Source organism: Malaclemys terrapin, chromosome 9 (genome assembly GCF_027887155.1).
Source record: "Malaclemys terrapin pileata isolate rMalTer1 chromosome 9, rMalTer1.hap1, whole genome shotgun sequence".
NCBI lineage: Eukaryota > Metazoa > Chordata > Testudines > Emydidae > Malaclemys > Malaclemys terrapin.
Genome location: NC_071513.1, coordinates 54985881 through 55010894, shown reverse-complemented (window position 1 = coordinate 55010894; position 25014 = coordinate 54985881). Strand labels below are relative to the sequence as shown.

General features: G+C 52.9%; 1 protein-coding gene across 5 annotated transcripts in view; it reads right to left on the bottom strand.

The window, feature by feature from the left end:
- DGKG (diacylglycerol kinase gamma) overlaps positions 1-25014 on the bottom strand; it is a 143735-nt gene that overhangs the window by 70433 nt on the left and 48288 nt on the right. For 4 of the 5 annotated variants that reach the window (XM_054040177.1, XM_054040179.1, XM_054040180.1 and 1 more), the window contains 9 exons: positions 24083-24253; positions 13763-13812; positions 12206-12280; positions 11232-11351; positions 6045-6162; positions 4803-4891; positions 3925-4041; positions 2400-2498; positions 688-801 (listed from right to left, as the gene is read on the bottom strand). In XM_054040177.1, coding sequence (XP_053896152.1) covers positions 688-801; positions 2400-2498; positions 3925-4041; positions 4803-4891; positions 6045-6162; positions 11232-11351; positions 12206-12280; positions 13763-13812; positions 24083-24253 — 953 coding nt within the window. The remainder of the gene's footprint in view (positions 1-687; positions 802-2399; positions 2499-3924; positions 4042-4802; positions 4892-6044; positions 6163-11231; positions 11352-12205; positions 12281-13762; positions 13813-24082; positions 24254-25014) is intronic. The other variant, XM_054040181.1, reaches the window with a different exon arrangement.

The window sequence follows — 25014 nt, the reverse complement described above, 5'->3', positions numbered from 1 at the left end:
CCATGCTCTCAGTAAGGGAGGAGAGAACCCCACACGGAGGAAGGCACCAGCGAGGGACACTGAGCGCAGGCTCCACACCATGGCTCCACACCCAGTGGGGAACTGCCCAGCGGATAATGGGATACATGACAGGGCAGAGCCATGTGGCTGCTCAGCTCTGCCTGCCGATATTTTCATCATTAACGATGTGCGTCATGATACAGGCCCCAGGCCCATTGCCCCAGGTGCTGTCCAATCACAGAACAAAGAGACGGTCCCTGCCTGCAGTCTATATTACAGATGGATGCAAGAGACGGACGGGGAGCACAGGGAAACAGTGAGATGATACTAGCACCATAAACTGATCGTTCACTGGCGTTTCTGAAGCTGCACCTCAGAAACAACAGGCTACACAAAGGAGAAATAAAGGCCATTGTGGGGAAAGGATCGTAGGGTCATTGACACGCCAGGACAGACTGTCCCAGAGTTCATTCCAATACCCGGAAGTCAGTAGACACAAGCAGAGCTGGCCAGCAGGGGTAACGTGACCCCAGCCAGCCATCAGAGTGCATGAATAGTCTAGCTCCCTGTCAGACCCTCATCCCCTGCTGGCCTGGGCCTGAGACTTCAGCTCCCTGCCCCTGGGTTTCTCACTCCCAGGCCAGCATCTGAGCCTCCTGGAGACCAAGGCAGCTCAGAGCCACCTACCTGCAGGCCGTGCCCGTCCAGTGTGGTGGTATTGAATTTGGTCTGGGCGGTGTCGTCTGGACAGGTGCTGGCAGGGGAATCGCTGTCTGATTTCCTGGGGTGGGACTGCCTGTCCTTTTAGAAGGAAAAAGATGCACGGAATCTAACACACGAACGAAGAGCTAAGAAGGGGCATTTGTTTGTCAGACTCCAGCTTCCAGGATTGGTCTGGCAGAAACAAGTCCCCATGGGGGCAGGAGGGGCTGACGGCCCTGCAGTTTCCATGACAGTGGCCATAGCGTAGGCACAGGCCCAAACACCCTGACTGAGAGCCGAGTCACAGACCTGGAAATCACACGCCAAGGCAACAGCCACACCCAGCACAACCGCAGCCTGCAAGCATTGCCCAGGATCCACCGAGCCTCACTCCAATAGTGCCATCCCCAGAGAGCACACACCGAAGGACGGGAGATGCCTCTGCATGGCACAGCCTGAGCTGTGATCTGCTGGTTTCTTCCATAGGCCCAGTTACAGCCTGCTATATGGTGGGGGAAGACATTTGTGTGTACATGGTTATATTAGGCCAAGCGCCTGGGCCATGGTGGCCCTGCCCCTTCCCCTCCCTCCTGGGAGTGGGCTTCTGCTGGAAGTTTATGCTTATTTATTATGTGCCATGCAGGTGCCCATGCGGCTGAGGAGACGGTATCTGCTACTCAGCTTCCCGGGTCCCTTGGACTCCCCAGGGAGATTATCGATGAACCTGGAAGCTGAGAGGCAGATACCGCCTCCTCAGCCACCCCGGAACCTACGTGGCCCATATAAAAGCTCAGTGTTCTCCGCCAGCCACTGCCTGGCTGCTCCTCTCCAGCACTCCACCCCCCACCCCAGAGGTCCCCGCCATCGCTCGCTGATTTCTCCTCTCCTTCCCACTTGGTCCCCCTGCCGCCGCCTCCCTCCTGAGTGATGGGGGGAGGGAGAGAGGAGGGATTCACACTTTGAGCAGCGGTGGTGGGGGGGGCTGAACAGGGAGGAGGAGGGAAGGAGAGGAGAGACACACGCAGCAAATGGGGCTGAGCAGGGGAGGGGGCGGGGCCTGGGGTAGAGCAGGGATGGGGCTTGGGGTGCAGTGTGGACAGTGTTGTGGAAGGAAGAAGTGGGGGACAGGGAGCTAGCCTCCCCCAGGGGAAGCTTCACCAGCCATCTATGTGTGTGTGGTTTTGCTGGGCGGTGTGCACTGCAAAGCTGAGCTGATCCCTTGAAAGCCACAGTGTAATTGGACAGAAGAGGTTTCTTTGTGTTCAGTAAGGCCAGGGATGTTGTGGGTATGAGGAAATGTGCACTCTTTACCCATCCGGCACATGGCAGAATAGCATTTTCATGATATTTGCAATCACAACCTTGCAAATTAAAGAAGCAAGGGGTGGTCAGAGTTAAGGTTGTGCCTTGCGGTTCCTTGAGGGGTGCCCTGCGGGCGGCATCGTGTCTGTTGCTAGAGGAGTGAGCATGCTGCAGGGCTGCGATGCTACTGGGCTGATGCAGATCTACTGGTATCGGGCTGGGCTGAATGCTGCCTTGCCTTGGGATTGCCTTGCTCCGCGGGGCTTGCAGGGTGGAGCCATGCACTCAAGCAGACGTAGCTTTGAGTTCCCACAGGTTTCTGGGGGGGACATTGAAGAGGGCATGTGCATGCCCGTGCCCCTCACTGCCGTACGGGCCGGAAGAGACAGACATACCAGAACCACTGGGCAGATGTCAGAAGGCAGCAAGATGTGATCCTTGAGTTGCCCCCCGTCACACTCTGGCTTCACGTGGGAGGCACATTTGTTGTGAAGCTGGGAAGAGAGAGGAAGGCGCGTGAGAGCGTGACCGCCTCCCCTCCCCGCCCCTCCCCTCTGGGCAGCTGGCCTCCTGGCTCTGGCTCTCCAACCCTTTGAGCTGACAGCATTATGCATGGAAGCCCCAAGCACTACAGACCAGAGAGCCCTGACACTGTAATATGGGCTGAAGCAGGGGGAGCAGAGTTCAGCTGAGGGGTTTTCTACCCCCATGACAATCGCTCTCTGCATTAGCTCTCCCCACTTTCCTGCTTCCTGGAATCCCCTCGTCTCATTCTGTCCCTGCTTGTTTCCACCCTCTTCCCGTTGCCCTTATTGCGTCCCCCCCTTCACCGGGATCTCAAGGGAAGAGGGCTCAGGGCTGCTCTACTACATGTCACAGTTTTGAACAATATTTTGTCCGGTGCCATTTTTGGGGGAAGGGATCTCCGGAACGTGCCATTGCAGGAGAACTGAGACAGAGTTTTTCCGCTTGCCAGCTGCCCTCCTTGGCTCAGGTCAGTTTCCCCACAGGCGGAGCATGAAACTAACAAGAGCCTTCCTGGCTTCATTCGAATTTCTGCCATGGAACACGGATTTTGCTGCAAGGGGCATTGTGCCGATGGAAGGGTCGTGATCTGCTCCACCCCTAAGTGCCACTGTGGCGGGGAAAGTGATGTGTTGTGGGTTCCTGCAGCACAATGCCTGAGCTGTCAAATCCTCGGCCCGGCGCTAGGGAGTGCCAGGGTGACTGTCCCTCCCCAGGCTGCCTCTCAGATCTCATCTCTAACCCGAAGGAAGAGACGGTTAAAGTGGGCTGGGAAACCAACTGAGGCTTCTCCAGGCCTGCCACAGCCTTTCCCTCCCACTGGCAGAGGCCATTGCCTGTATTTGTCATGCTGGCACAATGGGCCATGGGACTTGTCAGACCCTGTGGGAGTGCTGCCAGGGCAGTAGAAGAGCTTGGGGAACCCAGTTCTCCTGGAGAGCTGGCACCATTCTCCTCCCCCTCGCAGAGCCTGTATATTGGGCCACCTGTTTCGGCTGCAGAGTGAGCCCAGTGCTGATGGCAGTTGCTCAGTCACAGCCTGAAAAGACACAAGCTTCCCCTGCAGCCCCCGCTGGCAGACCTGGACCCAGATATAGTGGGGTCACAGGTAGGTCATTCATTTTTCATACCGAGCCAGCTGCTGGCTTCTCAGTGAAGACCCTCAGCACTCACGGTGACAGCAATTCATAGGAGGGCTCACAAGGAACAGGGTGGGCACCAGCTCATTTCACACAGGCCAGCAGCTCTCCTTCTACTTGCCAGGCGGTAATGGGCTTTTGAACACTCCTGACATGGGCTGGTAACCTAGGAGCAAACGGTTTTGTGTATCCTACCCCACCCGGGGCCATTCAGTCTCCCTGACATCCCTGCACAGCGTCCCCTCCACGTACTCACTGTGATTTGACACCATGCACAGTGTAGCCCGGTAATACCCTGGTAGCACTTGATGCTTTTGTGGCACCTGTCACACTTGACTGGGGAGTTCCCCTCGATCCAGGTGTGCTGCATGACCTGAAAGAACAGGCGAGAAATGAAAGAGAGATGGCGCCATCTGGGCCAGCATTGAAGCCCAGAGGCTAACGGGCAATGGGAATTGGGCACACAGGGAATCTGTTGAGTCAAAGGTCTCTCAGGAGACCCTGGATAAACAGGGGTCTGGACTGCCACTGCCCCGTTCCCTTGGACACTGGCCTGCTTTGCACACCAGACAACGGCAAAGAGGCCCAAGCACCAGCTGGCGCTGTCCTGTTAAAAAGAGCTGCTCTGCGAAGTTCTCTGACATCTCTCTTTGCCCTGTTCTGCGGGGGTAACTGGATGTAGGCTGTTCCTGTATGGCCAGCCAGCCACGGGGAAGGCTGCCAGCCCCATCCTCTGCTGCTCCCCCTCCTTGGGAGAGCCAGCGCTATGATAGCTTTGGGGAGCCTGGCACGTAGAGCAAACCATGGGAACCTAAGTGATCTGCAGGTTATGTGGGGGGGAACTGGCCCCATCCTCACTGTCCCCAGTATCCATTCTGGTGGAGCTTTGGTCCACTCCCAGCTGGATCTCAGGTGAGTCCATTGGCCAATAGTCTGCTAACCCCCCAGCTAAGGTAGAGCGGGGCTTCTAAAGCTTCACTCATCTCCCCTGCTGAGCACAGGTACACAGTTGAGCTGCCAGCCACTCTCACAGGGAAATCCCACGGCTGTCTCCAATAACAGCACATCCTGCATGGGCGTTAGCAGAGCTGGAAGGGAAACCAGTCAGCAGTCGTGCACACACATGCTACTCACATTGGTGTTCCTCTTGGATTTCACGTATGTGCTGATGCACGAGGCAATCTCTTTGGACACACACCGTTCATGGACGGTATATTTACAAACTGCAGCAGAAAGGGGAAAAGAAGTCAGCTGTGACCCCTCGGTGCATGCACGCTGCATCCATTTCAGAGCCGCCCCAGGATACAGACAAGAGCCAGAGCTCCCATGCATCCAGGTGATGCGTTGCGTTGGCCACAGCCAGAGTCAGAGCAGGGAGGGAAGTAGTGGGAGCTACCCACCACCTCGCTACCATGTGAAGGAGTGGGCTGCCTGTTAGCTTATGAAACAGAATGGGCCAGAGCCTGCAGGTTTCCAGCAGCACATGCTGGGTAAGACTGAGCACCTTCAAACTCCACTGACCTCCAGGGGGAGCTAGGCACTCACTGCCTCCCAGGCACTGCTCCGCAGTTGCAGGCTCAAGCCTCTATCATCGAATTAACAGGAGAGCAGGAAGCCTGGAGGAAGATGCTGCAGGGAGGGGAGAGCAGCACCCCCTGCTGGCAGAGATGAGTGATGGGCACCGTATAACTGTCTAGGGAGCTGGGGTATCGAGCCTGACCATGAGCACTTTGGAGGACCCAGCGGAGCTCAGCAGCTGCGAGGAGAACAGGACCCCAGTGTAGCGGTTATCTAGGCCCTGGACCTTGGGAAGAGGGGTGCCTTACTGGGAAGGAGGGATTGTTTGCCTGGCTGAGTGTTAATGTTGACACTCCATTCTCAGCTCTCCCGGGTTGGGGCAGGACACTCCAGGCAGGGGAGAAAGACCTGGACTAGGGGAAGATTTTACATTACTTGGGCAAAGCCGGGTGAGTTAGGGATCGAGGTTCAGACTAATCTCTGAATTTCCCAGCCTTTGGAGACTGCAGTCAAACATGTCAAGTTACCCAAATGAAGCTTTTGTTGTTAAGGATAGGAAAGCAAGAAAGGGCCAGAGCCCCGTTATCTGGGGCCGGGGTTATAGACTCATAGACTTTAAGACCAAAAGGGACTATAGTGATTTAGTCTGGCCTCCTGCACATCGCAGGCCACAGAACCTCACCCTCCCACTCCTGCAATAGGCTTGATTTCCTCGGATGCTTGTGGCACCCAAAGCATCCTGAAAGAAATGGACAAGGGCTGTGCTGCAAATCAAGGGCAGGGATTGAACGCTGGTCAGTGTGCTGCAGTACGACAGGCCATACATGGGGCACAGAGGGCTAGGAGAGCGGGACTCACAGGAGCAGCACAAGCCCTGTTTTCGGACCCCCAACAGCATGGTGCGACAGAAGTTGCAGTAGGCAGGTTTCTTGAAGTGCTTCAGTCTCCAGGCATGCTGCCCATCGTCCTTCACATTCTGCAGGCAAAGCACAGCGGGAGTTAGGGAGAGGCACAATGGGGGTCTGGGGTAGATGGGGCAGCAATTCGCTGACACCAGGGACTGTTCAAGGTCCATTCTGGAGAAGGCGGCTGATCTGCTTGTGCTTTTCCACTGTGTGTTTAAGGACAATAGCGAGTCATTTGGGTAGCTTTACCCATTTCTCTCCATTGCTCATAAAAGCTCCCTAGAGTCAAACACTGACAAACAAAGTCCCCCTCCCCCGACTTCTTCCCATTAGCAAACTGGGAGGGTGTCTCTAGCAGGGTCCCACAGGGGTCAGTCCCGTATCCGGTACTAGACCATATTTTCATTAATGACTCGGATAATGGAGCGGAGAGTATGTTTATACAATTTGCGGAGCTGGGAGGGGCTGCCAGCATTTTGAGGGACAGGACTAGAATTCAAAATGACCTTGCTAAATTTGAGAATTGGTCTAAATTCACCAAGATGAAATTCAATAAAGACGAGTGCAAAGTACTTCACTTAGGAAGGAAATATCAAATGCACAACTGCAAACTGGGGAATAACTGGGTGGGTAATAGTACTGCTGAAGAGGACTGGGGGTAATAGTGGATCACAAATTGAATATCAGTCAACAATGGGATGCTGTTGCAAGAAAAGTGAATATCATTCTGGGTTGTATTAACAGCAGTGTCGTATGGAAGCCACAGGAGGTAACTGTCCCACTCTACTCGGCACTGGGGAGGGCTCAGCTGTGTCCAATTCTGGGTGTCTCACACTAGGAAAGATGAGGACAAACTGGAGAGAGTCAAGAGGAGAGCAACAAAAATGATAAAAGGTTTAGAAAACCTGACTGATGAGGAAAGGCAAAAAAACTGGGCACGTTTAGTCTTGAGAAGAGAAGACAGAGGGGGGACCTGATAACAATCTTCAAATATGCTAAGGGCCATTATAAAGAAGATGGTGATCAACTGTTCTCCATTTTCTCTGAAGGGAGGACAAGAAGCAATGAGATTAATCCGCAGCAAGGGAGATTTAGTTTAGCGATTAGGAAAAACTTTCTAATTATAATGTAGTTAACTCTGGAACAGCCTTCCAGCGGAGGTAGTGGAATTGCCTGTCTGCTGGGGAACTTGGAAATCCCTGAAGATAAGGTTGTCCCTTTGGGTATGTCTACACTGGAGCTGGAGGTATCATTTCCAGCTCGAGTAGACATACCCGCTCTGGCTCTGACCAAGCTAGCGTGCTAAAAATAGAAATATCACTGCAGCAACGTAAAGGGTGGGATGGGACAACCACCCAAGTCTGTGCCTTGGGTTTCAGACAGGATCATACTTGGGGTGACTAACCCATCCAGCTGCTCATGTTGCTGCGGCTACACTTCTATTTTTAGCATGCTAGCTCTATGAGCTGGAAATCACACCTCCCGTGTAGACGTACCCATAGTGTGCCAGGCAAAGAGATGTACAGGTTAAACCATTACATAGAATATGCTTCACATCTAGCTTTCTGGTTTGCTAGATCCTCCTGAACAGGTGGAAATACGGCAGCTTGGTACCTACATACATGGACACGTTCCTTATTAAAGATAGCTTGGGGGAAGACCACGCCATAAACAAATACAAAACCATCCGGCACTATTCAACCTTCTTCCAATATTAGGTGGATAAGAACACTCTGAACCAACAGCCCCATGATGCTGGCTGCCATCTCTTATTTTCTGGGACTGTAAAGGCCACCATTTCTGTACTGAAGAATCCTGGCTCGCTTCCGTATAAACAGTGGGGCTCCAGTCATCCAGCGATCTAGAGAGGAATTTCCCAGATAGATAGTCTCTCTCTCAATCTCACACACACTTGAGTTTAACAAATAATTCATTTCACTCATTTTGCCTCTTTCTGTTTACCAGCTGCCCACAAGTAGCTTACAATTGATTCCAATGTATTTGCTATGCAAAGTCATTTGCTGAACAATTAAAGCAAATCCCTGCTCAGCCTGTGCCCAGTTTGTTCAACCTTCAAGCTGTGCTGATTCTAGAGAGATTACACACGATACGTTTGTGTTCCCTGATTGGATGAGCACAGCTCTTCCGCTCATGTTTAAGGCACAAGCACTTTCCAATAGTCTTAAAGTTCCCTGTTCCCTTCAACATTCCTGCCAGTCAGTTTGTTCGCTAGCTTATCTGGGGAGGTCAAACACAAGAAGGGGCACAAACACAGCTGCAGTGAATGCGTTTCACATTTCAAATGACTACGGACAGCAAATTTTACTGGGATGAATTCAGGCCTAATATACACTTTAAATAAAAAGAACTTCATCAGAATGAATAATTAACCTCTGGAAGTCAGGAAATACCTTAACTCTGTCCCTTGTACTTCATCACACAGTGAATCAGTCCCATAGCAGACACGGGGCTATCATCAAGTATTTGACCTACTCTTCACATTTTTGAAATGATTAATAATAAAAAAAACTCTTCCACATGCCAAACAACAAGCCTGATGTGCTTGAGATCCCAAATCGCTGAGACAACAGAGAGATTGAAATCTTAGGTGGGAACCAGGGGTGCTGGAAGGGCGGGGAGGGAGCCATGGCAATAAGGGTGAGCAACGGGAGGAAGGGGAGAGGTCTTGGTGGGGGGGGGAGAGGTGGCATGGGGCAGGGTCTCGGGGGAAGGGGCAATGCTAGAGCAGTGCCTCAGGAGGAAGGGGTGGTGTGGGGGCAGGGCCTCGAGGAGGGGCAGTGTGAGGCGGTGGGGCCACGGTTTTGGGTGCCGATGGGTCCCCCACTGTTAGGAAGCTTCTGCTGCCCTGGTGGGAACACCTTTTAACAGTCAGCCAAAAGCACTTTTCTCTTTCAGGATCTAAAATCTCTGTCCTCAGGTAGGGTTACCATATTTTAATTTTTAAAAAGGAGGACACTCCATGGGGCCCTGGCCCCGCCCCAACTCCGCCCATTCCCCGCCCCAACTCTGCCCCCTCCCCTGAATGCTCTGCCCCCTGCTCCTCCCCCTCCCCTGCTTCCTGCGAATCAAATGTTCGCGGGAAGCCTGAAACAGGGAGACAGCAGGTAAGCTGGGGCTGGGGCGGGGTGCAGCGCGGCCCAGTCCGGCCCCCCTGGTCGAGCGGCTCCCTCTGGCAGCCGGGCGGCTGGCCCAAGCCAAGAGGCTCTGGCCCCAGCGTCTCCCGCCCGGCTCGGGCCCTGGGGCGCCGGCCCCCGGCCAAGTGCCCACACCTCCAGCCGAGCACCGCGCCGGCCCCCGGCCAAGTGCCCGCGCCCCCGGCCGAGCACCGCGCTGGCCCTGGCCCCAGCCCCCAGCCAAGTGTCCGTGCCGCTGGCCCCGGCCCTGGCCGAGCACCGCACCAGCCCCGGCCCCCGGCCAAGTGCCCGCACTGCCGGCCCCAGCTCCAGCCGAGCACCACACCCCCGACCCCGGCCGAGCACTGCGCCGGCCCCCACCGAGCACCGCGCCAGCCACCAGCCAAGTGCCCGCGCTCCCGGCCCTGGCTCCGGCCGAGCACCGCGCCGGCTCCGGCCTCCGGCCAAGTGCCCGCGCTGCCGGCCCCGGCTCCGGCTGAGCACCGTGCCAGCCCCCGGCCACGCACCCACTGCTCCAGCCCCTGCTGAGCACCGCGCCGGCCCCCGGCCCCGCACCGCTGGGCCCTCCCTCCCTATTTTCCCGGACATGTCCGGCTTTTTGGGATTTCCCCCTGGACAGGGATTTGAGGTCCAAAAAGCTGGACATGTCCAGAAAAATCCGGACGTATGGTAACCCTATCCTCAGGTGTCTCTCCTTAGAGCTGCTGATGCCACTGGCAGCTGGAGCAGCATGGCCCACCATGCACTGGACGCTATCAGACTAGACCACAGAACACAGAGAAGCCTCAGAGCCTGAACTCAGGCCTTGGCAAGTAGGTGAAGAGAGACTGTCTGGAAAAGTTTTGGGCCATATTCATCCCTGGTGTAACTCTGGCCTTTTAAAATGTATCTGAGCTGCCGTTTCCCCCCATGCCCACGTACTGCCTGTGAGTTGGGACTTTAAAAAGATTTTGTATTTGCTGATTTTCAAGACCTCTCTTCCAGGCTAGCTCCGCAGTTGAGGCAAGGCAGCGTGGAGCTGAGTGATGCCAGCTGAGGAGCTGGCCTGCAGTGGCTCCCTGCCATTCCAGCCTGTCCCTCCGAAGACATTCGAAAGGACAGTTTTGTCTTTAAGGAAGGCCCCATTCATTTTCTATCTAGTCACCGAGCAGCCTGATTCCTGTCAAAGGGCTGGCTCTGTGCCGCACATGCACTCCCCACAGCAAGGCTGGAAGGAGGGTGAGAAGACATGGTTGCAAGCGTTCAGTTTGTGAGGCTCTGGTGCCCTCCTGTGGTCCTAAGCTGCCCTCTGAATGTTGCACCAGCTGTCCCCAGCATCTGACCTTTCTGCCTAGCTCCTTTGTGACCATTCATTGTCTAATCCCCGTCAATGCTGCCATTACAAATCACAGGCAGTAATCAGACCAGCCTGCCCCCATCAGAAAGCAGGGTGGTTTTCCTGCTGCCCCCGGGCAACACCTGAGCGTGAAGGCGTCTGTATCAAGGGGGGTCATTCGAACACCACACATGCACAGCAGAGGGGGTAGGTGCAGAATAATGGCCCCAGGGTGATATGCAAGTGGAGATCTTCCCGGGCCCTTGCTGGGACACTGGCCCAGTGCAGCCATCTTAGAGGTGAACTTACACCTGGGATGCTGCCACAAAGCACATGCCAAATGGAGTCCTTGGGAAGGCCACAAAGGAGCTCTGCAGGGGCTGTAATGTACCTGGAGTGGGGTGAAAGGAGAAGCAAGCCCTGCATAGCTTGACCTGGCTAGCCAGCATAGCCACTCTGTCCCAGTGTTCATTTCCACCCTGGCGTGGTCAGAACCCTATTCTCCGGGCAGAGTTGTTGCAGGAAGGAAGTGTTCTCCTACCCCCTGCCATGCCCCAGTTCCTCCAGCCAAGTGCCTGGCAATTGAGTTACACCTGAACCCCAAGTTGTACATCTCTGGAGACCAGCCCTGTAGGGCCTGTCCCATCTAAGCCCAGCCCTGGATACTCACAGTCTCCATCCCCAGCAAGACTAGCAAGGGGATGGTGGTCATGCCGCCCCGGATCCACTCTTCCAGCGTTACGGTGCCATCATGATCATAGTCTATTTCCTCCATCATCTCCTTCAAAATCTAGAGGAAACAAGAGTCCATGGGAGTCCCCATATTCCTGAAGGTAGTGATCCCGCTCATTGCACGCACCTTGCACAATAGCCAGTGATCCCTCTCATCGCACGCACCTTGAACAACAGCCAGTGATCCCGCTCATCGCACACACCTTGCACAACGGCCAGTGATCCCGCTCATCGCACGCACCTTGCACAATGGCCAGTGATCCCGCTCATTGCATGCATGTTTCCCAAAGGCCAATGATTCCGCTCACTGCATGCACCTTGCACAATGGCCAGGGCATTCCCATATTTTAAGTACCAGATCAATGACCCGAGGCAGAGGTCTACGCCATTCCAAGAGGCCAGCACAAACCCCAAAGCCCAGAACATTTCCACCAACCCTGTCTACCCCTCATAGTGCAGCCTTCTCCATGCTCTCACCCACCCCTTACACTGGCACGCCCTCCTAACTAATCCATCAGGTCTCTCCATGCACCTCTTCTCTGAACAGCCCCGGATGATTAAGAACAGATGCATGAAGACAGGCTCTTTGTTCCTTAGGTACTAATCTAGTCCTGCCTATTTCTCACCTCGGGTCTCCATCCTTGACATCGCTACCATCTCCACCGCAGCTACTTGCCAGGAACAAGCAGAAGGCTCCTGGACAGCAAAGACGCTGTTCAGAAGCCCAAGAGCGGGGGAGCCCAGCGCCTCCATGCAGGGATATCTCTGGGAAGTCACACTTGGGGCAGGGGTGTTTTTCCGAGCTCGTAGCACCAGCAGCTCACTCAGGTGGAATTCACCTCAGCCTTCCCCACTCAGTCTCTCCCGACCACCGCCCCCTGCCCAGCAGTCAGAGGCTCCGCTGTCACTTACCGGCTTGAGCTCCGTCGAGTCCCACTCCAAGTATTCTGCCACGTGCACCATTTGGTTGATGATCCGATCTAGCTCCTGAGCTCAGACAAAAGGAGGAACCAAAGAGAAACAATCAGCGCTGCCCCTGGGACATGAGCAGGCGGGAGATAAGGCATGTGGATCAGAGCCCTGCTGGGGTAGAGGCTGCCCACAGACACACAGAGAGGCAAGCCCTCACCCAACCTTACACCCCAGCCACTCCCATTGGTTTCAGTGAAGAGCGGGTGGGAAATTTTCCATCAGAAAAGAGTGTTTAGTTGGAATTGAGATACCAACGGCTGGGATTCCTGCCAGCTCGCCCACCTGCTCCTTAGCAGCCCGCCTGGGTACATCCACATGGCGCTGTGTTAAAACACCGTGTAGACATATATCCCTGGGGGTTGGTAGGTCCCCAGCTCCTTGACAGCCCACAAGCCTTGGGGGACCCAGCTCCCGAGATGCCTGACTCTCAGGCTCCCCAGCTCCCTGCTGGCAGCTGCTGGGGCTCTGGGCAGCTGGGCGAACTGGAGAAACATTGTGAAAAGACCCAAAGGAAATGTTACTGAGACTTTTTCCACATTAAATGTTGGGACATGCATATATTTTATTTTCCATTTGGTTTCAGACCCACTTTTTTGTTTTCATCAGGGAGTTCCCCAGGCAATGGGAATCCCAGTTTCTAGCAGCCTCTATCTCAGCAGGGCTATTCGTGGAGTCCGGTGCCAGTCAAGGTGACTAAGCATGTCAGAATCCATCCCAAATGGACAAGACAGAGAAACGGGGGCGTGGGGGGTGGTGGTGGAAGAAAGATAGCAGGGAGTCCCCCAAAATTAATGTAGGGGCCTCACCAGAATCTGCAACAACCAGAGAGGGCAAAGCCCAGAACTGAAGGCAGGGGAGGGTCTCTCTCTCTCTGCCTGGAATGAGGTTGTGGCTATGACGGTGGCTTTTGCTTTGTGGTGGGGCACTGACCCTGAGGAAATCACGCCCTTTTCTTCCACCTAGAAACAAGATGGCCGAGCGAGAAGCAGGTGATTGTTTGAGGTCTCTATGCATCCGAAGAAGTGAGGTTTTTACTCACGAAAGCTTATGCCCAAATAAATCTGTTAGTCTTTAAGGTACCACCAGACTCCTTGTTGTGTTTGAGGGAGAGGCACTGACTGCACTTGCATCTGGGTAGCTTCTTTGCACGGTGACTGCCGAGAAGGGGCCGCCTGGCCAGAAGGAGGTGACACACCTGCAGCCCCGGGCCAAATGGCCAGCAGAGACCTATGGTAGTGTATCAGAGGCGGTCCGCTGCAGTGCACATAAACACTACAGGTCTCTGTCGGCCGGCCCAATGAACTAGCGGTCTCTCTGGGAGACAATATATATTGCATAAAGAAACGGCTGGGAGGACAGGGCTGGTTTTTGCAAGCGTCCCTCCAAGGGCCTCCTAGGGCCCTGTATTGCCCTTGTCTACCCAGCTGCCATCCCCCCAGTATCAGCCAGCTTGTGCAGCTACATGCAGTGAGGAGAGTTCCGCATGCTAGGGCTTACCGAGCTGTCCAGGACGCCGTTGCCATCAGTGTCGTAGAGACGAAACATAACTGCAAGAGACACAAAGACATGGGACGTTAGGGACAGCGGAGCTTGGGGCGAGCTCCTGGGGCTGCCTCTTTGTCTGTTGGCGCTCGGTCCTGGGAGGAATGCAGTCACTGAACCTGCAGCCTCCAGCCCAGACCCTCTCAGAGGTGCGAATATGGCATAGCCAGCTGTTCCTCTCTCCTCAGTCAAGCACAGTCAGTCGGACACCACCAACCCCGATTACGTATACAGGCTGAGAGCCTCCAGCGCCATGCTGGCGCAATGCCATATCTCCATGGAATAGCACTGGCATTAAGATAGAGTGACGCGGCGGAGAACCAGGCCCACTGTTCCCATCACCCCTCATCCTCCTCAGCACTCTGCCCCCAACCCCGGAGTGGTGGTGGGCGTAGGAACATCGTCTGCCTCAAACTCAGCCCCCCGCAGAGGAAGGCTCCCCGACCTGGGTGCTCCCCACACCACCACGAGGGGAAGTGAGACCGTGCAGCTGTAGTGGCAAGTGACTTCAAGACAGGACTGAAAAGCAAGGAACGCACAAATCCAATGGCAGCTGCCAAAACTGCCAGGGAACAGAGCTAGCAAAGTGGGGGCTGTCAGACAGACCCCGGAGGTCAGCCTGTGTGCCTGGGCAGCTGGGTGGGTGTTGATCCCAGCCCTTTTCCCGCCCTCGGCTTTTACCTTCAGAGCATGTGCTCTACAGGACAGGAGCGGTGCTACTGCAATAACGCCATCAAACCAATACGGCAGGGGTGGCCAACCTGTGGCTCTGGAGCCACATGCGGCTCTTCAGAAGTTAATATGCACTCCTTGTATATGTAAGGGGACTGTTGCCCCCTTACTAACACGCAGTGGGGGTGTTTTGGTTGGCTAGCTCCCAGCACTAAAAGGGGAAGGGTCAATGGGAAATCAGGACCCTGAGACTGACAGTCCCCAGGAACAATGGGAAGAGGCCAGTGCTCCAGGTCAGCCTGAACGACAGGGCGGGCAGGCTAATCAGGGAGTCAGGAGGCCAGGAGGGTCCCGTCCTCCGTGTGAGCCAGAATTGCCTGGGTCAGACAGCGTGGAGCCGAGCTAAGGAGAGCGCAGGGGCCCAAGCTGAGCTAAGAGCCGTGCCAGCCAGCAGGGCCAGAGACACAGCCCAGAGAGAGCAGATCCTGTACTGGGAGCAGAGATGCAGTCCCAGAGCCAGAGGGGCCAGAGAAGCAGCCCAGGGAGCTGGAGGCAGAGCAGCAGCAGCAGCCGTGCTGAGGCAGAGTGGAGCTGGGGCTGGAGCTGGAGCCAGGTGCGGTGAGCAACTGGGGCCAGCCAAGGGGGGACCCTGGACAAAGGACCCAGCGCAGAAAAACACCCCCAGCCAAGGGCCCTTGCAGGCCAGACTGGGAGGGGGATCTTAACTCGACGGGGGGCTGACGCAGGGAAGAAGGTCCCACCACCCAAAGCCCGGAGGTGTGTGGCCACCCCCAGAGCAAGCGTCCAACCTGCAGCATCCTTGCAGCCCAGCCAGGGCCTGAGAAGGAGCCTGGGACCTACAAGGAACAGACTGTGCAGTGCCCTGATGTTCCAGAGACACTGTAATGTTCCCTGCCACAGAGCGGGGTAATGTGTTTCCTTCAACCTTTCCCATTTTTCCTTATTTTTTTAAATTAATTGTTGATTAAATAACTTGTATTTGCTTTAAATTGTATGTATTGATCAACGGGTCAGTGAAGTGCCCAGTGCAGAGAGAGCAACCCGGAGTGGGAACACCCTAGCCCCTGTCCTGGGTGACCACAGCAGGGTTGGGGGTCAAACCCCCCCAGGAATCCTGGGCCCAGCCTTGTTGGGGTTACAAGGACTCTGCCAGACAGGAGAGTGGAAGGGGAGTCCTCAAGGGCAGGGAGGTCTCTGGGTAAAGGAAGTGGGAGCGAGGACTCAGATCCTTTCGCTAGCCCACGTAGTAGTGCAGAAGCCAGGAAAATTCTGGGGTAGTGCAGAAGCCAGGAAAATTCCCCACAATAGTGGGACCATTCCCGCGCTTACATATAGGCTTCAACTCCGGGGCTGGAGCTACAGGTGCCAACTTTCCAATGTGCCAGGGGGTGCTCACTGCTCAACCCCTAATTCTGCCACAGGCTCTGCTCACACTCCACCCCTTCCTGTCCCCTCCCCTGCAGGGCTGCCCAGAAGATTCAGGGGGCCTGGGGCAGAGTGGGGGAGCTGCGGCACTTGTACTCATCCGGCGGCGGTCCGGGTCTTCGGTGGCATTTCGGCAGCGGAGGGCCCTTCAGTCGCTCTGCGTCTTCGGCAGCACTGAAGGGCCCCCGCCGCTGAAATGCCACCGAAGACCCGGACCACCGCTGGGCCATGGCTCGCGGGGCCCTTGCGGGGCCTGGGGCAAATTGCCCCACTTGCCCCCCGCCCCTCCCGGGTGGCCCAGCTCCTGAGCCTGCTATGCCCTCGCTCCTCTCCCTCCAAGCCTCCTGCATGCCACGAAACAGGTGATCGGGAGGTGTGGGGAGGGTGGGGGAGGTGCTGATCGGCGGGGCTGCCGGTGGATGGGAGGCACTGGGAGCGGGAGAGGGGGAGCTGATGGGGGGCTGCTGACGTATTATTGTGGCTCTTTGGCAATGTACATTGGTAAATTCTGGCTCCTTCTCAGGCTCAGGTTGGCCGTCCCTGCAATATGGGGTCAACATTACTCCAGAAGAGCAAGACATTTGCTAGACAGACAGTGCAGCCTAGTGGACAGAGCCTTGGGTTAGGATGCAGGAAATTTGGATCCTGACTCAGCCGCCGGCCTGCTGGGTGACCTTAGGCAAGTCACTTCACTGCTCTGTGCCTTAGTTTCCCCATCTGGGAAATGAGCTCCTTTGCAAAGCGTCTAGAGCTCTACGGATGGACAGTGCCAGGTAACAGGTAGAGAGTAGCTCACTTCCTCCTGGGTGTGGCAGGAGAAACAAGAACACAGGAGACAGGCATTCTCAGCACACCGCAGGCATGGGGCAGCTCTGAAGGACAAACATGTAATTGTTTCTGAGCCTCAGATAAAGGAGGAGTTGAAGGTGATATTGAACTTCTCCCGCCTGACTTCCTCAGCTGGGAGCCAGTAAATTCTTGGCACCTGGGGAAGTGTTTGTTTTAATCTTAGAATATAAACTCTCCTGCAGTGCTTAAGGCTTAACAGCTTGACACTTGTGCTCCAGGGTTGGACTGGGCCACCTCACAGTCTCTCACCATGCAGGGACTTTTCCCTAGTGGCTGTGGCATGTGCTCCAGCATTTAAGGTTTTATTTAAAAAAAAAAAAAAGTCTCCAGCACTTCTGGTTACAGACAGCCTTCCAAATACGAACCCCACTCAGACCAGTACGGCGAGATCTGCCTGCATCTGCAGACAGCCTGAGACAATCGCTTTGAGATGTCTGAACTGCCCCATGCATTTAAAGAAGTGTTGACTCTGGAGTCTAATGATGACACCTTAAATAGCAACACTTAACTGTTTCACTGCTGATCAGAGTCCATAAGACAGGAAAGGGACAGTCATATTATGAAGAGAGGCATTATGTAGTGTGAATGGGCATTTCAGTGGGTATCATGAGCAGCGTGGGAAACGATCCCTGCTCATTTTTTCAAATTGCCTCGCTGCTAGTACTGCTCTCAAGAGTTGCAGCCATTGTGTATCTAGTTAGCTGTGGGTTCCCATTGTCTTTGGCTACATTTTGTCTTTTTTCCAGCTTTAGAGTGATGTGCAAACACAGTCAGAGAGCAATGAAGGTGGCAAAGACGGAATTGCTCCAATAAACCCACTTTACGGCCAACACCTCTAGTCCCCTGTTTATATAGGGCCACTAGAAATTCTGTCACAATAAAACACATGTTAAGATGTTTTCAAGATGGTTTCATAAACCACCCACCAAAAGATCCTGCCCCCCCCTCCCCAGTAAGCATCATCTTCTCCTCCAAAACCCTAAAACTATAACACAGCACCCCTTTAGAAAAATCATAAAAACAAAAGACAACGCAGGCCACACTTGTGCTCCAGGGTTGGACTGGGCCTAGGGGGCAGCCTCGTGCAGTGCTTAATTTGTGCCAGGGCTTGGCAGGGCTGAGCCCCGGTACCTCTAGGGGTGGCAGTTCGTAGCCCGGATACCTCTGGGCTTGCTGCTGCTGCATCAGTTATGCATGTAAAAAAATTGCCTGAGCCCCAGCATTTAATTGCTTGAGCCCCAGCACCTCTGTCAATACAAATTAAGCACTGGCCTTGTGCAATTGCATTGCCTGCTAATATGACAAGGACCTCTTCCCCTTGCAGTGGTTTGATGTGCGTGATCCTCAGATAGACACAGGCTGGTAGCAGCATCCATCCCTCGGCACAATAACCTACTCTTCGCTCATCTTCCTTCTGCCGCCGATCTTTGTGTCGGCTAACAAGACACGGCACGCAGGCAGTGAATTCACAAATGAATGACTAAAGCAAGCCTCGGGCAGAAGGCCAAGCAATTTTAATGAGCACAGCGGAAGAGATGAGTAATTATCGCCCAGCAATGCATGGCCTTTCTTGTCTTATTGCCGCTCACAAACAGAATCTATAAATAAGTCTTGTGCGTGTTCTGTGAACCATTTAAAATAGACAGTCGCTAGCTCCCAGGATCCCCTGCTGTGCACTCTGGGTCCCCAAGGAGCCTGTCTATGCTAGGGACATGTTCTCAGAATTTCCCCTTGGTGCTTGTGCCACTGTCGTCAGCCACGCTGGGAGCCCTAGTGTAGACAAATCACCAGTGGCCGCCAGCGTGACGGCATTGGGTCATTTCAGCCTGCTCTGGGCGAGGTTTTCCGAGATGGTTTTAAAAATGTGGCCCTGCTAACCTAGAGTTCCCAACGAGGCTGACTCAGTATTAGCCAGTACTGGATGTTTGCAGCCCAAGGCCAGGTTTTAAAGCTACTTAGGCATTGCTGCACTCAGCATTGCAATGCCTGTCTCATTTGCCAAAAGGATTTAGGCATAGAGGAGCCAAAATTCCACTGACAGTCAATGGGGCTGAGGCTCCTACAGGTATGTCTACCCAGCAACTGGACACCTACTCCGGGCTCATGTCACCTCCCCTCTGATTTGTTCCTTGGCTTGTACTAAGCATGCTCAGTAACACTGCTGAAGCTGGCTGCTCTCACTCTATCCCCCCACTATTGGCAGGCGCAGGTGGACTCGGGCTGGGGTCTGGGCTCTAGGACCCTGCAAGTTAGGAGAGTCCCAGAGCCTGGGCTCCAGCCCGAGCCTTTAAATCTACACAGCAATAAAACAGCCCCGCAGCCCTACCCCATGAGCCCCAATTGGTTGGCACAGGCCAGCTGCAGGGTTTTCTTTGCAGTGTAGACACACCCTAATTGCCGAAAACTCCTTTTGAAAAAATGAGACTTAGGCTCCTAAATCCGCTAGGCATTGAATGCTAAGCACAGCCCTGCCTAAATCCCTTTAAAAATCTGTGCCTGAGTCCCTAGCGTCAAGAGAGGCCAGTGTTCAGCAGAGCTGCAGTGCTCTGAATCACGCCTGAGTCATGCCAGAGGACACTGTGAACTAAGTGAAATAGGCACTTCTTTCCACCTGATAAGGATGAGGCTGTTTATTATATGGGCAGTGGAAGGCTAAGGATGGCCTTAATTGGTCATTTCCTTGCTTGCAAGGGCTGGGGTTTGGGAAGAGATGTGAGAGGCTGTCATTTAACCACCTCCACTAGATATTTAAATGAAACGTTTGGGGCTTGGAATTCTGTACCAAGCTCCTGGCCCATTGGCATACAGGAGGGAAGCACAAGGGAGTAAGAAGACACAGTTCCTACTCTCTGTTCTACCACACGCTCCCTGGGTGACCTTTGACAAGGCTAGATTTCATTGGCACTACTTCTGGTGGGAGGTCTCATTCAGTGGGAGTCAGGGTGGGTACCACAATCTGGCCCATGCCCTTGGGTTCCCCATGAGAATGGCTGTCCTCGCCGTGCTGGGGAGTTGTGAGGCTGAAGGGGTGGGTTGAGCACTCCAAGATCTGTGGGCGAGGTGCCAGAGATGAGCAAACCACTGCTGTAAAATATCAACTCTGACGCAGGAAAATCTTACCAATCCAATGTATTTCTTCCCATCCTCTCCATACAGGGTGTCGATGTGCTGCCCTTCTCTGCTGTGCAAGGTGAAAAGCCAACTCACATAGTATGTCCTGTATAATTAACAATGAGCGAGGGCACCTACAGCCTTGGGAAGGGATCTTTTCCATTATTTTAAATCAAAATGGATAAAATTAATAAATACCAGGAGTGAGACATAGCAGGAATGTACGTGTGTATATTTGAGCAGTCAAGCTTTCCCCATGTTTTTTCCCCAAGAAAAATCCTGAATGTAATTTTTTCATTTGGATTTTTTTCTGAGGGAATGTTTTAAAACAAAATGCAATTGTTTCAGTTCACTTTGATCAGAAATTTCCATTTTTCTTTTGGTTTTACAATCAAAACATTGTCCACATTTTGGAATTTGGTGCTTTCCCTTTTCTCCGTCTTGTTTTACCCTGGAGATGACAGAAAAAATGTTGCTAGCAGGTTATTTTTTCATTTTTTCATTTGTGACTTTTCAAAACGTCTGCAGCTTTGGAAAAATGGCAGAGAGGCCCAAGGAAAAATGACACTCTCTAGCATTGCCTGGTGTTCGTTATGTGGGTCGTACTTATGGCAGGTTGAAATTTTTTTGTCAAAGCAGTTTCCCATCATAAAACACTATTTCAACTAACCGGAATAATTTCCGTGAGTTTGTAGAGAAAACAACTGGATTAAAACCATTTAGAAAATGTCATAACTTCCCACGTTGACATTTTTGGTATAAAAAGTTTTGATTTTTCATTTCAAAATTACTTTTTGTTTTGAAATGCATTTTATATTTAAAAAGTAAACAAATTACAAATGATCGAACTTGAAAGGAATGTTTCAAATTTCTCAAAACAAAATGGTTCAGTTGACCAGAACTTTGTTTCATGACAAACTGTGACATTTTGATTTTTTGTCCTGATTCAGAATACAATTATTTTTCAAAAGCTCAACATTTTCTGTGGGATGGAAAACTCATTTTCCCATCAGCTCTAGACATGCTTTTTTCCACGTAGCAGACAGAACGTCATGTACACACCTGAGGGAGAAGGCTGTATAAATACACCCTCTAGTCTAGGAGAAACTACCCTGTAGTACAAGCTGGGAGCCCAGGAGTTTTAATCCTAGCTCTTCCTCTGTCTGCTGTGAACATTTTTAGCACCTCACAACCTTACTAACCAGGCCCTCATCGCAATAGAGCCAGGTTACACTAACAACTAGGTAACTGGCTTTAAAATCTGGAGTATGTGTAATTTGAAAATGGCCCTTCTTTAAACTGGAGATGGATTTTCCTAAGGCTATTTTTAACATTTACTAATTAAAAAAATTAAATGGCTCCTTCGCTGAAACCAGAAGACCTGGCCCGTGCTAGTCACCTGCTGGTGTTTGTGCGTAAGTCTGTTCAAAGCAACTGGCCATTTAAAACCAAAGCCGGTTGTTGTTCACTGCGGAAGAGTAAACCACAGAGACATTCCGGGGCTTTTGCAGGTCTGGGCTAGGGGCAGCCCTGAAGAGAACGGGAAGGACGGGCGCAGAAGGGAGAGAAGCCAGCATTAGGGGTGAAGATACAGGGGCTGCTGGGAAGCGAGAAGCAGCATGTGGGGATTCCCTGCCTGGGAGGAGGGGATGCAATGGGAAACAGCAACTAATGAGCGTGCAGCCTGGCAGCACTGCTGCGTTTCATACAGAGCGGATGACCTAACCCCAGCTCCTCTGGGCAGGAGAGAACACACATAGGCGCTGCCCAGGCTCCCCACACGGCCTCCCTCAGCATCATGTGCCCAGGAATAGTGGGGGACGTAGCAGCCAAGAGTTCGTCCCCATTAGCATTCAGCACAACCCAGTTAACATGTGTGAGAAAGCACAGCCTGACCCCTTTCAGGAGCCTCTCCCTAGTCTTTACTGTAGGCAGCAGCGTTGGGTGTCGCAGGTTAGCAGCACTTGGACTGATGACACAGGCTGGGGGAGAGGCCACCGTACATGGACTTAAAGATGAATGTTGCTTAACAAAGAGCTCCTAGAGGTTTGGCTTTCCCACGGCTATGACTAATACTGTGGCAGTGCCCAGGGACCAGAGCTGGCTGCACTGGGCGAGTCACTGGACAGACAAGGAAACTCAGAACCCTCCTTGCCCCAGAGAGCTCCCAGCGAGCGGACGCTTTTCAAACGCAGCTTCAGTCAGCCCAAAAGCATTCATAATTTTGACACAAATTTACAGAATAGTTTCAGTCAGTTTCTTCCCCAGGCTCAATTCACAAGGGGACGGGAAGCTGTGTATCGTGGGGGTGCTAAAAGCCATTGAACCAAAACATTTCATTTCAGGTCAGTTCAATAAACTGAAATAGTTTCAATTGGACTGAAACTGTATATTCTATCATAAAATTATTCTGAAGGAAAAGTCCCAACCAGCTCCATTTAGCACTGCCATTGGCGAAGTCCCAGCTGCTAAAAGACAAACTGGGGAAACGTGGACATGTCTAGTTAATCCGGCATTTCTTTCTTTCATTGCCAGGCAGAGCCCAAGATTTAAATGGAGACAGAAAACTAGAGCCCTGCGCAGATGAAAAATTTATATCCACATCTGATCCGCGATCTGCAAACATGGTCCACGGATGTCTGCAGCCGCGAATATGAAGCAGATATCTGTAGAGTCCTGCAAATCTGCAGAGAACCTGCTCTGTCCTTTGGAGAATGGTGCGCCTCTTATCTCTGTCTCCCTTCACTGCCTCTTCAGAATGGAGGCCCCAGGTCAGACTGTTTCCCCAGAAGAGAGGTGGCTTTGAGGGCTGAGTGCAGCAGGATGAAGAACAGGGGCATGGATGGGGGAGTTTGCTGCTTTTTAAAATTTCATCAAAATTGGAAAAATTTCACCCACTCTGGTGGGGAGGTGAGGCATGGGAGCAGTGATGCTCTGGAGGAGGTGGGGTGGTTACAATACTGTTCTGAAAGAGCTGGGAGGCAAAGGGGGGCAGAAATCAGACACACCATTAATCAGGGAATGTCATAGAGCCTTGGCTCTTCATCTGCAGCTCCTGGACACCAGGTGGCAATGAGTAAGATGCAAGTCAAATCCAAACTGCTTTTAAAAAAATGAAAATGAGAACGTATTCTGGACTGAAGCACTCCCCTGAGATCAGCAAAGCCACTTGCTTTTTACTGTCATAATCTGGAGTTTTCCTTTCATGTAGTCACACATCTGAGACCACCTCGACCGTCATCCTTGTCACTGCCCCACACACCATGGCCTCTTGGGACAACACAACAACTCATATTTTCCAGCTCTAAACAACACAGACCCCCATCACTTGAGGGAAACCAAGGCCTTGTCTGCATGGGACATGTTTATCATCACAAATTTAAACCGATCTAGTTATAATTGCCTATGTGGATATGCTCATATTGGTATAAGAGGGGCTTTAGTCTAGCTTAGTTTAGCTTGTGTCTCTTGGGAAGGAAGCTTAAGCTAAACCAAATTAAGCCACATTTCTATTGGAATAGAAGTGTCCACATGGTGGGTTATAACTATACCAGTATAACTGGTAAAATTTTCCCACGTAGACAAGGCCTGAGCTGTTAGCCTGTGACAGTAATGCAATCCTGATTCCATGCAGTAGAGGGCAGTGGTATGCAACCACTCTAATAAGTCCATCACAATACAGTACTTCACTGGGGACAGGAGTCCTCTCTGTAAGCTAGCAAGTTTGTTTCTCTCACCAACAGATGTTGACCCAATCACAGATATGACCTTCCCCACCTTGTCTCTCTAATATCCTGGGACTGACATGGCTACAACTACACTGCATGCACTATTGACAGAAATAGATGTACGAGTGACAGGGGAACTATGGCAAACACTGATGTTTCCGCTGTTTTCTCTTTTAAATATTGCTATTGCTCCAGAAAAGCTCATCTCAGATGCATTTTGCCTTAGCCCAGGTTATAGCAAAGTCAGGTACATTGCTAGGGTCACAAGGAGTGGGTGGGCCAGCTGGGAACACAAGACTCTCCCCACCCTCACAGTCTTTTCTCCTTTCTCCCAGTGGCCCATACAGAACAGCCTTTCTGAACCAGTCCTCCCAGCTCTCCCCACCCAGCCCCACCTTTAAACAAGTCTCCTGGAGCCATGTCTCTGGTACTTTCGGCTCACGTGTTCTCCGTGTCCACCAGCACTTACACTCCAGCTTGTCTTCAGCCCGACCCCTTTCCAGCAGCGACAGGTAGCAAACAATGTCCTTCAGGTAGGCTACCTGAGACATGAGGGCTGGCTGGTGCGGATTGGCCATTTTCAGGGAGTTGTGGGTCTTGCGCAGGCTGAACGGTAACCTCTTCTCTAGGCTTCGCGAGCCTGTGGGAGGAGAGGAGAAAATTTAAGGCCACCCCAAAAATGCCAGCTCCACCATTCCTGGTCTTTCCCACGTGACCTGACCCCTCGCCAAGGCGTTTTGTGCTCAGTTCCATGAGTAGGACTGAGAGAATGCGAACAGAATGTGTAAGAACATCCCGTCTTGTGGTATTTTTGTGCTTCCATGGCACCAATTCATTTCACAGAGACCACCAGACAGCTGTCGGCTGGCATGACTCTCAGCCACTAGAGGATCGATGACCCATGGATGAAAGACCGACCTTCTGGCAGGCTAGGCAGAGGCCAAGGGCTGGGCTGTATAGGACATGCTGATCCCCGAACCACATGCTCTTCTCTGCACCATGCACCGGAGTTAATGGAGGAAATTAAAATAAAAGAGAGAGGCAGCTTGTTGGCTTGCCAAGGCCAGACCGGACACTCTCAACATGCAGCCCAGCAGGACATGGCCCTGCACAGATGGTTGGAGCTGGGGATATTTCCTACCCTCCTCTTGCTTGTGGAACTCGGGACAGAGCTGAGTCACTTTACCACCCCGTCGGCCTCTGGGACCACTGCTGCTATGTAATTAAGACATTGACGGACGGCGTCTCTGTGGGCTTGGAGACTTATGGCTCAAGCCACAAGCAAAGGTGCTAAGATGCTCTGGCCCCCACTGCTATAGAACTGCTGCTCCTGCTGGGATTGGACAGACTGTGCATCATCCGTAACTCGTTTGGCTCGGCATTCAGAGGATCAAATCCCCA